General features: G+C 48.0%; 1 protein-coding gene across 2 annotated transcripts in view; it reads right to left on the reverse strand.

Moving 5' to 3' along the window:
• Positions 1-14,532, reverse strand: part of LOC139402463 (serine/threonine-protein phosphatase 2A regulatory subunit B'' subunit alpha-like) — a 28,361-nt gene extending 13,829 nt beyond the window's left edge. The window contains exons 1-2 of one of the 2 annotated variants that reach the window (XM_071146423.1): positions 12,104-14,532; positions 11,380-11,999 (exon numbers count right to left, since the gene is read on the reverse strand). In XM_071146423.1, the coding sequence (XP_071002524.1) occupies positions 11,380-11,999; positions 12,104-14,495 (3,012 nt within the window). In that variant the 5' untranslated portion in view covers positions 14,496-14,532. Of the gene's footprint in view, positions 1-11,379; positions 12,000-12,097 lie in introns of both variants that reach the window. The other variant, XM_071146422.1, reaches the window with a different exon arrangement.
• Between the last annotated feature and the right edge of the window lie 340 nt (positions 14,533-14,872).

Genomic DNA, 14,872 nt, shown 5'->3' on the forward strand with positions numbered 1-14,872 from the left:
GGAGAGGAAGGCTAGCTCACATCTTAAATCAGGGTCCCCCCGTAGTGTCTCTTTAGACTCCTTGATAAACATGACGTTGATAGGAGAGGATGAAGATGATGATAGGAGAGGATGAGGATGAAGGTGACGTTGATAGGAGAGGATGAAGATGATGATAGGAGAGGATGAAGGTAACGTTGATAGGAGAGGATGAAGATGATGATAGGAGAGGATGAAGGTAACGTTGATAGGAGAGGATGAAGATGATGATAGGAGAGGATGAAGGTGACGTTGATAGGAGAGGATGAAGAGGACGATGATAGGAGAGGATGAAGGTGACGATGATAGGAGAGGATGAAGATGCCGTTGATAGGAGAGGATGAAGGTGACGATGATAGGAGAGTATGAAGGTGACGATGATAGGAGAGGATGAAGATGACGATGATAGGAGAGGATGAAGATGCCGTTGATAGGAGAGGATGAAGGCGACGATGATTACTTTATTGCATCCGTTTCTTAGGTAGCGGTTCAAGTTCAAAGTTCATTCAGATTCCCAGCTGGTGTTGGAGGGTGCAGCAAAACCCCCTGAGAGCCAGATGAACCACAGACAGGCCCTGGTGTAGAATTACAGACAGGACTACTAGACAACCAACAGCTCTATGGAGTCTACAGTCTATCTACAGACCACAGCTCTATAATTCTCTCTTCTTTTCAGTTGTTCACTCTCTCCATGCAATGGATTCCAGCTTTCTATTTCTTTTCTCCAAAGTATTTTATTCTCTCCATTCTGTCCAACGGAACGAGGGATGATTCCTTTCACATATCCAGGAGAACAGATTGAAGGAGACAAGAACACCCAGTAGAGGAAAAGAAAAGAGTAACAGAATATATCGAAAAATAAAAAAATCTCCCAAGAGAAGAAAAAAACGAAGGAAGATCCAACTGGACAGTGTTCTGAGTCGGTTCTGAGTCCACCTGCAGCTAGCTGGTTCTCACTCCATGTCTGCTAGTCTTACACACACACACACACACACACACACTCTTTCGTAATCAAACTTTCCTGTTGCTTCACTTCCACACAAACACTCTCTAATATTGACAAATACTGTAGACCCACACTCAGACACACCTATATTTTCTCTCTCAGGGTTGAGTCCGTAGCTTATCCGTGTGTGTGCACTGATATTTTCCGTGTGTTAGCTCCTAGCGTATCTTGTAAAACCATAGCGGCGGGCCAGCCGGTGGCTATACGTGGCCCAACAGAGTGTTTCTCTCTGGAGTAGAAAAGTTCCCGTCTCCCCTGTGGTTCTCTGGTTCTACGGTTTAGTCCTTCTGTCGCCTGTCGCTCTGAGAATCAAACTGAGAGACTCTGGGAAATATGAGACAGGCCGAGGTCTGGCTGCGACACACACACACACAGCACACCGGCTGTCCTGAGCGAAAGGGTAGGGCAGGGGGTTTGATTTTGGTCGTGTTGCATATCCCTGCTCCCCTGCCCCCATCAATTAGCCTCTCTGGCTAAAGTTAGCCTCAACAGTATTCTGGATGTTCTGAGTGAAGTCTGGACTAGAGGATCGCTCAGCCCCATCTAGTGGCCGTGGCTGTGAACCTGTGAACCTGTGGCTGTGAACCTAGAATCCTCAATGCCGGTCTACAGTGCTACTGTATGTCTAGCCTGTCAACCAGTGCCCAGTCCACTAACCAAATGGAAATACATCTGTGGCTACTGGCCTCACCAGGTGCAGCGTAGTTACAGGTAGAGCAGAAGGCTGCACGGGGAGAGTCTCACAATCTATAACAGGGGTGACCAATCCTCTTACTACAGAGCTACTAGGCGTGCAGGGCTTTGTTCCAGCCCTTCTCTAACACACCTGATTCAGCTAATCAATGTACTGATGAACCTCTGACTAACAGAATCAGGTATGTTAGAGCAGGGCTGGAACTAAACGCTGCAGGAAGTTGGAGGAGAGGATTGGTCACACGTACCAGTTGGTAGTAGAACTGAACAGAGCGCTACAGCTGACAGGAGGGGAGAGAGTTACAACAGGAACATCAGACACGCTCGACATGAAGTGAATAATCCCACTGTGAGTATGTGTATGTGTGTGTGTGTGTGTGTGTGTGTGTGTGTGTGTGTGTGTGTGTGTGTGTGTGTGTGTGTGTGATTATTTACAAGTGCAGTGTTCTCAAGCCAAGGTCACATCCTTAACACACACACACCCGCACACACACGCACACGCACACGCGCACGCACACACACACACACACACACACACACACACACACACACACACACACACACACACACACACACACACACACACACACACATACACACACACACATACACACACACACACACACATACACACACACACACACACACACTGCCACCTCCAAGAGCTGGAGAAGTTCAAATACTTGTAAATAGCACTGTAAGTCTCTCTCTTTGCCTGCATGATTTGCAATGCACATTGTCTCAATGATTCTGTGGCTCACACAACTTTGTTGTGGTTTTCTGTTGCAACTGCTCAGTGCTATTATTAGTAGCTCGGTCCACCATTAGCGTTTTTCAAAGCATCTGTATGTAGCTAAACGGTGCTGGCAGTGGAATCATGGTAAAAGCTATCTGCTATTTGTGACAGCTGTGACAGTGGGTTGGTTGTTCCTAAAGCACCCCTGCACTTGTGAGTCATAAATCTGAGACAAGCGCAGATGAGTGTGTCTGTGCGTGCGTGAGTGTGTGTGTGTGTGTAAGCGGACCCTGAACAGATGTCATTGACCCAGCTGCGTGCTCTTTTCCTCACTGACTAACTGACAGGCTTCTCATCTCATCTCTTCTTCCCTTACCTCCTTCTCTCCTCCACTTACCTCCATTTCTCCACCCCTAACCTCCTCTTTTCCTTCGTATTTTTGTAAAAGAGTGGGGCAGTACAGAGAGAAAAGAGGAGAAAAGAGAGTGCTGAAATAGCAGTGGATTTGAGTCCATGCAGCATTGGTACCAGAGGTAGCAGCTTAGACTGGTCCGATAGACCACCCTAGGCCTCGTCCTTCCCTCTCCTGCCCCCCTTTTCCTCTACCCTCCTCTTATCGCTTTCCGCCCCCTCCTTTCTCCTCCCCTCCCCTCTTCCCCTCTCCACTACTCCCCTCCTCTCTCTTCCCCTCTCCTCTCCTCTCCTCCCCTTCCCTCCCTTCTCCTCCCCTCTCCTCCTCTCCCCTCTCCCCTCCTCCCCTCCCCTCCCCTCCTCTCCTCCCTTCCTCTCCCCTCCTCCTCCCCTCTCCTCTACTCCCCTCCTCTCCTCCTCTCTCCTCCCCTCTCCTCCCCTCTCCTCTCCTCACCTCTCCTCCCCTTCCCTCCTCTCCCCTCTCCTCACCTCTCCTCCCCTTCCCTCCTCTCCCCTCTCCTCTCCTCCACTCTCCCCTCTCCTCCCCTCCCCTCTCCTCCCCTCCCCTTCCCTCCTCTCCCCTCTCCTCTCCTCTCCCCTCTCCTCCACTCTCCCCTCTCCTCCCCTCCCCTCCACTCTCCCCTCTCCTCTCCTCTCCTCTCCCCTCCCCTCCCCTCCCCTCCCCTCCACTCTCCCCTCTCTTCCCCTTCCCTCCCCTCTCCTCCCCTCCACTCTCCCTTCTCCTCTCTCCTCTCCTCTCCTCTCCTTCCCTTCCCTTTCCTCTCCTCTCCTCTCCTCCCTCTCCTCTCCTCTCCTCCCCTCTCCCCTCCCCTCTCTTCACTTTTAAATAAAAAATTACTAAAGCCTGTAAATTGTTATTCTTTCAAAGTGGAACCATTATGTGAAATTACAGCAATATTTCAGAGAAAGGTCAGTAAACCTTCAACACATGTACTAAAGCTGGAAGTACTTTGTCATTGACGTGTGGCGTAAGAAGAGTGTTATAATTCAGTTGGACTGGCTTGTACACTCAAATCAACAACAGTTGGATATTTGTTTTCACAACAACATTTATGAAAGTGCCATAGAATGAACTGTCAAGTGTCACTGTGATGTCCTTTATTGTTGTCAAATGGTACAAGGAGTTGGCTTAACTCTATAGGCTTATTTCTGCTGCAGGAACTAGGCAGACTTCACACACACACACACACACACACACACACACACACACACACACACACACACACACACACACACACACACACACACACACACACACACACACACACACACACACACACACACACACACACACACACACACTTGAAAATAGGCATGCCAAATGCCATCTCCGTGGTAACGACCCTTGGCTTGGATTGGCTGCATCGGTCGGAATGTTCGCAGGGTGACCGTGCCAACAACGAGGAAACACAGTTCACATCTCTGCTCTATTCCCAGACTCACTTCCTCGCCCAACACACACGCACACACACACACACACATCCACAGACAACAGGGCACTATGCGTCTGAGTTGGAAGCTGACCAGACCCAGTAGTTAACACATAACACAGACTATTTCAGAAACCTGTCAGAGTGCACTGTAACATATATATACTCTCTTTCTCTCTCTCTTACACTCTCTCTCTTACACTCTCTGTCTCTCTCTCTCGTACTGCAGTACCCCTCTCCTCCAGAAGACCTCTTGTACTGCAGTACCCCTCTCCTCCAACAGATGGAGGCAGAGCTCCTAGATGAAGCAGGAGGAGGATGAAGTCGCCCCTGGTGAATTTCTCCTGTTTAACTCTGTGTGTTAACAGCAAAAACTACATGGCACACACACACACACACACACACACATATAAGAGTATAAGAGTGTGCAGTGTGTGCAGAGTGTGCAGAGTGTATAGAGGAATGTGATGGCATCAAGTGTAGTTCTTCAGATCTCTCGTATGTGTATTCTCTATTCTCTCTCTCTCTCTCTCTTTCTATGTGTGTGTGTGTGTGTGGGGGGGGGGGGGGGGATATTGTTAGGACAATATCCCAGCCTGCACTGGGAGTGGTGTATGATGTCACCATGGGACTGGAGGCTACGTGTGTGTGTGTGTGTGTGTGTGTGTGTGTGTGTGTGTGTGTGTGTGTGTGTGTGTGTGTGTGTGTGTGTGTGTGTGTGTGGGTGGCTAACCTTGGAGGCTATTGTCAGTGTTGGAAACTCCTTACACACAGAAACACTGACTCCATGAGTCCAAGGTGTGTCTGTGTGTGTATTTGTGTGTTGTAGAGGGAAAGTGGGGGAGGGGGTTTCTCTCACCACTTGGCTGAGCTTCCTGCTGTGACCTCATTTCCTGTGGAAGCATTCAGGAGGTGATGTAATTAAGTACCGACCCCAAGACAACAACCCCTGCTGTTTACCCCTCCATTCATCTTGTCGACCTCTTCTCAGTAACTTGGCCACTCATTCACTCCCCCATGGGGAATTTAAAACCCAAAGCCTGGCTTCGTCCCGAATGGCACCCTAGTGCATAGGGCCCTGGTCAAGGGAATAGGGTGCCATTTGAAATGCAGTCACTGTAGAAGGGTAGGAGGAGGGTTGGCTATGCCTCCTTTCTGTTCTGGGCTCCAAATGGCTAGTCTGCTCTCTGCTGTCTGTCTGCTAGTCTTGTCTTGCTCTCTGCTCTGCGTTCGACTGGCGTGCCTGGCCTTGGATTTATCTGGCCTGGCATCCTGGTCTCCATGGTGATTAATGGGAACACTCTGACAGGTGCAGAAAGGCCTATATTACTCTGTCAGCACACACACACACACACACACACACACACACACACACACACACACACACACACACACACACACACACACACACACACACACACACACACACACACACACACACACACACACACACACACACACACACACACACACACACACACACACACACACACACACACACACACACACACACACACACACACAGAGCTATTCCTAGACTCAGTTGTGACCAAACAGTAGCAATGGGTCAGCCTACCCTTTGGCGACAGACACACACACAGAGTCTGTTTACACTGTGGCGACAGACACACACACAGAGTCCGTTTACACTGTGGCGACAGTGAGTCTGTTAGCAGGATGCCGTAGTAGACAGATTTAGGTCCCCATCACACCTCTATCTGTCAGCCTGGTGTGTGTGTGTGTGTGTGTACTTGGTAACAACACCATTAACATTCCCAATGCCAACAGCCCCCACCCTCTCCCGCTGTGCTCCAATCAGCACCTCACACACACACACACACATTCTGCCTGTGACACTGCAACAACAGAGACTGGTCCCAAAATAACACTTCAACCAATCAGAGAGGAGAGCCTGTGAGTGGACCACTTCATCTACATTCCTCTCTCTCTCTCTCTCTCCTTGTCATCCCTCCTTCTCTCTTTCCGTCTACCTCTCCTGTCTGTTGATTGACCATGCTGTGTAACCTTACTCCATGTTGATATGTAGGCCACATACAGGGCCTTCAGGAAGTGTTCACACCCTTTGACTTTCTCCACAATTTGTTGTGTTACAGACAGAATTTCAAATGGATTCAATTGAGATGTTGTGTCACTGGTCGACACACAATACCCCATAATGTCAAAGTGGAATTATGTTTTTAGACATTTTGACAAATGAATTAAACCGGAAAGTCACTCAGAGGCCGGAGAGGAAGGAAACCCCTCAGGGATTTTACATGAGGTCAATGGTGACTTTAAAACAGTTACAGAGTTTAATGGCTGTGATAGGAGAAAACTGAGGATGGATCAACAACATTGTAGTTACTCCACAATACTAACCTAAATGACAGAGTGAAAAGAAGGAAGCCTGTACAGAATAAAACATATTCTAAAACATGCATCCTGTTTGCAACAAGGAACTAAATTAAGTAAAACTGTACAAATGTGGCAAAGAAATGAAAGATTTGTATTCAGGACATAAAGTTATGTTTGAGCAAATCCAACACAACACACCACTGAGTATCACTCTTCATATTTTCAAGAATGGTGGTGAGTGCATCGTATTATGGGTTTTCTTGTTATTATCAGGATACATTTAAAAAAAGAAACGGAATATATCTAAGCACAGGCAAAATCCTAGAGGAACCTGGTTCAGTCTGCTTTCCAACAGATACCGGGAGACAAATTCACCTTTCTGCAGGACAATAACCTAAAACACAAGGCCAAATATACACTACAGTTGTTTACCAAGACGGTATTGAATGTTCCTAAGTGGCCTAGTTAAAGTTATGACTCGGCTTGGAAATCTATGGCCTGAAAACGTCTGTCTAGCAGTGATCATCAACCAACTTGACAGAGCTTGAAGAATTTTAAAAATAATAAATGGGCAAATATTGTACAATCCAGGTGTACAAAGCTCTTAGAGTCTTACCCAGAAAGACTCACTGCTGTAATCACTCTCAGAGACTTACCCAGAAAGACTCACTGCTGTAATCACTCTCAGAGACTTACCCAGAAAGACTCACTGCTGTAATCACTCGTAGAGACTTACCCAGAAAGACTCACTGCTGTAATCACTCTCAGAGACTTACCCAGAAAGACTCACTGCTGTAATCACTCTCAGAGACTTACCCAGAAAGACTCACTGCTGTAATCACTCTCAGAGACTTACCCAGAAAGACTCACTGCTGTAATCACTCTCAGAGACTTACCCAGAAAGACTCACTGCTGTAATCACTCTTAGAGACTTACCCAGAAAGACTCACTGCTGTAATCGCTGCCGAAGGTGATTCCAACATGTATTGGTGTGAATACATACAGTGCCTTGCGAAAGTATTCGGCCCCCTTGAACTTTGCGACCTTTTGCCACATTTCAGGCTTCAAACATAAAGATAGAAAACTGTATTTTTTTGTGAAGAATCAACAACAAGTGGGACACAATCATGAAGTGGAACGACATTTATTGGATATTTCAAACTTTTTTAACAAATCAAAAACTGAAAAATTGGGCGTGCAAAATTATTCAGCCCCCTTAAGTTAATACTTTGTAGCGCCATCTTTTGCTGCGATTACAGCTGTAAGTCGCTTGGGGTATGTCTCTATCAGTTTTGCACATCGAGAAACTGAAATTTTTTCCCATTCCTCCTTGCAAAACAGCTCGAGCGCAGTGAGGTTGGATGGAGAGCATTTGTGAACAGCAGTTTTCAGTTCTTTCCACAGATTCTCGATTGGATTCAGGTCTGGACTTTGACTTGGCCATTCTAACACCTGGATATGTCTATTTTTGAACCATTCCATTGTAGATTTTGCTTTATGTTTTGGATCATTGTCTTGTTGGAAGACAAATCTCCATCCCAGTCTCAGGTCTTTTGCAGACTCCATCAGGTTCTTCCAGAATGGTCCTGTATTTGGCTCCATCCATCTTCCCATCAATTTTAACCATCTTCCCTGTCCCTGCTGAAGAAAAGCAGGCCCAAACCATGATGCTGCCACCACCATGTTTGACAGTGGGGATGGTGTGTTCAGCTGTGTTGCTTTTACGCCAAACATAACGTTTTGCATTGTTGCCAAAAAGTTCCATTTTGGTTTCATCTGACCAGAGCACCTTCTTCCACATGTTTGGTGTGTCTCCCAGGTGGCTTGTGGCAAACTTTAAACGACACTTTTTATGGATATCTTTAAGAAATCGCTTTCTTCTTGCCACTCTTCCATAAAGGCCAGATTTGTGCAATATACGACTGATTGTTGTCCTATGGACAGAGTCTCCCACCAGCCTCTTGGCTGCATCTCTGATCAGTCTTCTCCTTGTATGAGCTGAAAGTTTAGAGGGACGGCCAGGTCTTGGTAGATTTGCAGTGGTCTGATACTCCTTCCATTTCAATATTATTGCTTGCACAGTGCTCCTTGGGATGTTTAAAGCTTGGGAAATCTTTTTGTATCCAAATCCGGCTTTAAACTTCTTCACAACAGTATCTCGGACCTGCCTGGTGTGTTCCTTGTTCTTCATGATGCTCTCTGCGCTTTTAACGGACCTCTGAGACTATCACAGTGCAGACTTGATTACACACAGGTGGATTGTATTTATCATCATTAGTCATTTAGGTCAACATTGGATCATTCAGAGATCCTCACTGAACTTCTGGAGAGAGTTTGCTGCACTGAAAGTAAAGGGGCTGAATAATTTTGCACGCCCAATTTTTCAGTTTTTGATTTGTTAAAAAAGTTTGAAATATCCAATAAATGTCATTCCACTTCATGATTGTGTCCCACTTGTTGTTGATTCTTCACAAAAAAATACAGTTTTATATCTTTATGTTTGAAGCCTGAAATGTGGCAAAAGGTCGCAAAGTTCAAGGGGGCCGAATACTTTCGCAAGGCACTGTATGTCAATTAGGTATTTCTGTATTTCATTTACAATAAATATGCTAAAATGTTTCACTTTGTCATTATGTGGTATTGTATGTAGATGGGTGAGCAAGAAATATATTTGATGCATTTCAAATTCAGGCTGTAACACAACTAAATGTGGAATAAGTCAAGGGGTGTGAATACTTTCTGAAGGCTCTGTATTTATGACATTACCAGCACAAAACCCTAAATTACCCCAAACATTCCAGAGGAGAGAGCTGGCCACCACTTTGTCTCTCTCTCTCTCTCTCTCTCTCTCTCTCTCTGCCTCTCCCTCTCTCTCTGCCTCTCCCTCTGCCTCTCCCTCTCTCTCTGCCTCTCCCTCTCTCTCTGCCTCTCTCTCTCTCTCTGCCTCTCTCTCTCTCTCTCTGCCTCTCTCTCTGCCTCTTCCTTTCTGCCTCTCTCTTTGCCTCTCTCTCTCTCTCTCTCTCTGCCTTCCTTTCTGCCTCTCTCTCGCTCTCTCTCTGCCTCTCTCTCTCTGCCTCCCTTTCTGTCTCTGCCTCCCTCTCTCTCTGCCTCCCAAAATCTCTCTCAGCTAGAACATATACACATATCCAACCAGCAATGCATCTCTCAACTAAAGGTTGACCGATTCATCGGAATGGCCGATTAATTAGGGCCGATTTCAAGTTTTCATAACAATTTGAAATGGGTATTTTTGGATTTACACCTTTATTTCATCTTTATTTAACTTGGCAAGTCAGTTAAGAACACATTCTTATTTTCAATGACGGCCTAGGAACAGTGGGATAACTGCCTTGTTCAGGGGCAGAAAGACAGATTTTTACATTGTCAGCTCGGGGGATCCAATCTTGTAACCTTACAGTTAACTAGTCCAACGCTCTAACCACCTGCCTCTCATTGCACTCCACGAGGAGACTGCCTGCGCGAATGCAGTAAGAAGCCAAGGTAAGTTGCTAGCTAGCATTAAACTTATCTTGTAAAAAACAATCAATCATAATCACTAGTTAACTACACATGGTTGATGATATTACTAGTTTATCTAGGGTGTCCTGCGTTGCATATAATCGATGCGGTGCTGTTGTTGCTCCAATGTGTACCTAACCATAAACATCAATGCCTTTCTTAAAATCAATACACAGAAGTATATATTTTTAAACCTGCATATTTAGCTAAAAGAAATCCAGGTTAGCAGGCAATATTAACCAGGTGAAATTGTGTCACTTCTCTTGCGTTCATTGCACGCAGAGTCAGGGTATATGCAACAGTTTGGGCCGCCTAATTTGCCGCCTAAAAATACGGAACGGTTCCGTAGTTCACTGAAAGAATAAACGTCTTGTTTTTGAGATGATAGTTTTGGATTCGACCATATTAATGACCTAAGGCTCATATTTCTGTGTGTTATCATGTTATAACTAAGTCTATGATTTGATAGAGCAGTCTGACTGAGCGATGTTAGGCAGCAGCAGGCTGGTAAGCATTCATTCAAACAGCTCTTTTGTGCGTTTTCCAGCAGCTGTTTATGACTTCAAGCCTATCACCTCCCGAGATTAGGCCGGTGTAACCGATGTGAAATGGCTAGCTAGTTAGCAGGGTGCATGTTGCATGTTAAAAGGAACCACCAGCTTTCATATGTTCTCATGTTCTGAGCAAGGAACTGAAACGTTAGCTTTCTTACATGGCACATATTGCACTTTTACTTTCTTCTCCAACACTTTGTTTTTGCATTATTTAAACCAAATTGAACATGTTTCATTATTTATTTGAGGCTAAATTGATTTTATTGATGTATTATATTAAGTTAAAATAAGTGTTCATTCAGTATTGTTGTAATTGTCATTATTACAAATACATTTTAAAAAATTGGCCGATTAATCGGTATCGGCTTTTTTTTGGTCCTCCAATAATCAGTATCGGTGTTGAAAAATCAGAATCGATCGACCTCTACTCTCAACTAGAACATATACACATATCCAACCAGCATTACATCTCTCAGCTAGAACACCGAGAAAGTAGTCTTCTTCAACAGCAATAGTGTCAGAGGAAGAGGCAGGTAGACCTGACTAATAGATGTCTGACAGCCTGACACGCACGCACACACACACGCACGCACACACACACGCACGCACGCACGGACGGCGCTCAGTGGTACTCACTCTGATCACCTCAGGCGTCTGCTGGATGAGCAGTGTCGAGCCGATGTCTCTCAGGGCAACCACATCGCTAGGGGCAACCGGGTGTCTCACGGCAACAGGAGGAGCAGCGATGGTTGCAACAGGTGCCTCTCCAGGTGTGGGTGTAGGGGGCGGGACAGGGGAGGGTGTAGGGGGCGGGACAGGGGAGGGTGGAGGGGTGGCCGTGGTGGTAAGTACAGCTGTCAGGTCAGCTACAGGTGGATGTTCACGTCCAGCGGCTGCTTCTGAAGGTGTGGGTACGACTGTAGGTGGTGGAACAAGTGTGGGTACGACTGTAGGTGGTGGAACAGGTGTGGGTAGGGTAGAAGGTGTAGCTTGGTCTGTGGCGACAGACTCTGCTAGGGTTGTGGGGATAGGGGCAGGGACAGGTGTGGGAGCTGTAGAGACAGACTCTGCTAGGGTTGTGGGGATAGGGGCAGGGACAGGTGTGGGAGCTGTAGAGACAGACTCTGCTAGGGTTGTGGGGATAGGGGCAGGGACAGGTGTGGGAGCTGTAGAGACAGGTAGGGCCGTAGGAACAGGTCCATCTGTAAGTCTGGTTGCAGGTGTTGGTGTGGAAGCAGACACATGTACAGGTCCATCTGTAGGTAAAGGCACAGTTCAGTTCACATACATACATAGAAGGAAGAACCGTGCAACATATACACAATACCGTAAATAGGAACAGATGGATACGGACAGTCACCTTGCCCAGCTGGTGGAGATCCAGGTAGTTTGGCCTGCGTCAGAGTGTCAGTCTTGGCTGCAGTAGCCAGAGTGTCCTGTAGGAGTCTCATCACCTCCTTCTCTTTGCTCTGAGCCCCAGTCTTCCCAGTGTTCCCAGGACTACCCCCAGAGTCCACCAGCTCCTGGGCAAAGCTCTCAATGCTCTCCAGGATCCTCAGCAGCAGGGCCCCGTCCTCCTCATCTCCCAGCCCCACCATGCTGCCCTCTGCCTGGGGGAGAGGAGCAGGTGAGCTGGGGGTCGACCTAGTGGCCTGGGCGTTAGCGGTTAGGTGGCTAACAGGAACAGGCCTTTGAGCCTGGGGGTTGATTTGGGTATGTGTCTGGAGAGAGGGTTGGGTTTGTGGGGAGGTGTTCCCCTGTCCTGTCCCCCTCTGTCTGGTCTTAACAGGGAGAGGGGGCTCCGCCTCTCTTTCTCTCTCTCCCTCTCTGACTCTGTCTCTCTCCCGACCCATGCTCTGCGACAGACACTCCAAGTCCATCAGAAGCTTGTCGATGTCGTCGTCTCTATGAGTGACAGGAGGGGTGTGTTCGGAGGTTGGGGGGCAGGTGAGGTCTTCACCGGCAGACTGGAGTGTGTGTGTAACGTGTACGTGTGACAGATTGGGGCTGAGGTGTGTGTGCGCGGAGCTGGGGGGTGTGTGTGGACTAAAAGCTGTCCCGTTCCGACTGTGAGTGTGTGTGAGGCTTCTGGTCGGTGTGTGTGAGTGTGTGTGTCTGGAAGCCCTGTTCAGCCCCCTTCCCAGGTCTGCGTCCTCCTCAATGAAGAGAGCCTCCATGGGGGAGATGGACGGAGTGTGTGTGCGCGCTGACGGAGTGTGCGTTTGCAAGGAAGGTGTGTGTGCCTGGGATGGAGGGGTAGAAATAGACAACGTGTGTGTGTGCGGTGAGGGAGAGTGTGTGTGTGACAGATTGTGTGTGTGCAGCAGCCCGTTGGTCTGAACCTTATGTCTCCCTGCTGTCTCAGGCGTAGTGGACAAAGAGAGAGAAGAGTCTGGAGCGAGTGACGAGGGTGGCAGTATATCCCTGCTCTTGGGTAAGGGAGGGTTCTGAACAACATCCTCATACCGTGGCGGTTGATCATTCCCAAATATGGGTGAGAAGGGGACAGCAGCTTGCTGCAGCATATGGAGACTACTAACCAGCTCGGCCAACTCGCTATGACCTCCAATCCCTGACCCTTGACCTCCAGCCCCTGACCCTAACCCTAACCCAACCCCCTCCAGCTCTAGAGGCAGTTTCCTCAGATAGGAGCTCAGTCTGGTCATCACAGCTCTGTAGATGCTCTCTGGACTGGCTCCCCCATCTTCCCCTCCCCCGGGACTCTTCCGACTGATACACTGCTTGATGATGTCAGTACATTTCTTCAAGTCCTCTGAACACTTGACCAGAATGTCCAGACAGGCCCGTATGTCTTCCCCCCCTGCTCCTCCCACTCCTCCCTCCTCCCCTGCACGGGTCTTCTCCAGTAACCGGGCGATGAGGGACTCGTCGGCTAATGAGCTGAGGTAGAGAGACGCCACTGTGTTTAGCCCCGCCTCCAAGGAACCAGAGCAGGCGCTGGATAGGCTACTGGTGGACCCGCCCCCAGCCCTGGAGACACTGGATAGGCTGGTTGTAGATAGAGACCCGCCCCCGGCGGTGATGCTAGCAGGCGATAGGCCTTTGAGCACCTTGGTGGTGTCGCTGAAAGGAGGCAGGTTCTCATCATTGGCGTTTCCATTTCCGGTAATAGTCCCATTCCCGGTTCCTCCGACGTTCCCGGTGAAGTGTCCGTAGACGATGTCGAGGTCCGTGGACCGACGGCTGTAGGAGTCCGGTCTGACCTTGCGACCTTTCCTGAAGGTCACATGACTGGTGGAGAGGCGGAGCTTCTCGAAGGAGAACTCTTTGAGTTTGCCACTGGCCAGGTTGATGGCTTCTCCTGTGATGTCCTTCAGACTGGCAGAGCTATGGAGAGGCCGGTCAGGACCAGAGCTGGTAGTAGTGGTGGTAGTGTTGGCCTTCTTACCTCGCCATGGAGGACTGTCCTCCCCCACCACACCATACACACTGTTAAGATCATTAGGAACACCACTACCCCCATTACAGCCAGTCATACTAAGTTTAGAGCTGTTGGGGATTTGGTGAGGAGAGTTAGCGTTTCGGGTCAGGTTGTGTGTGAATGTGTGTGAGGGGGCGGTCAGCAGCTCGGAGCAGGTGCTGCGATGGGCAACAGTACAGTCCAGTCCCTGGGACAGCGCCCCACATGACCCGGAGCAGTAGTGCACCGCGTGACTCTGAGCCCGACGGTCCACCACCACGCTGCTGTAGAAACTAACACTGCTCACTACCACACGATAAGCTGCTGCCATGGTTACCGCTCAGTTGACGCCTGGTTACCGCTTGGTTACAAAGCAGTCTCAACTACCGCACGGGAAAAAAACATATTGGAAAAAAACACAACATGTGAAAAAAATCCAAGGCCAAAATAGTTATTGTTTAAATCCCTTCAGATGAGTAGAGGCAGTTTCAGATCCACAGAGTCAACTAAACAGCCTCCTTAAAATCCACACCAGAAAGATTTGAAACTCCAAATTCATTTAGAAAAAATAGACACATTTCCACACAGAAAAACGTCCACATAAAAAACGAAAATATCCCTTCAGATGAGAAAAAGAAAAGGTCAATCCATCACAGGATCCATTAGAGTCAGGATTTATTTGATGTTCACCTGTGTCTAAACACCTTC

Source organism: Oncorhynchus clarkii, unplaced genomic scaffold (assembly GCF_045791955.1).
Source record: "Oncorhynchus clarkii lewisi isolate Uvic-CL-2024 unplaced genomic scaffold, UVic_Ocla_1.0 unplaced_contig_1721_pilon_pilon, whole genome shotgun sequence".
Taxonomy (NCBI): Eukaryota; Metazoa; Chordata; class Actinopteri; order Salmoniformes; family Salmonidae; genus Oncorhynchus; species Oncorhynchus clarkii.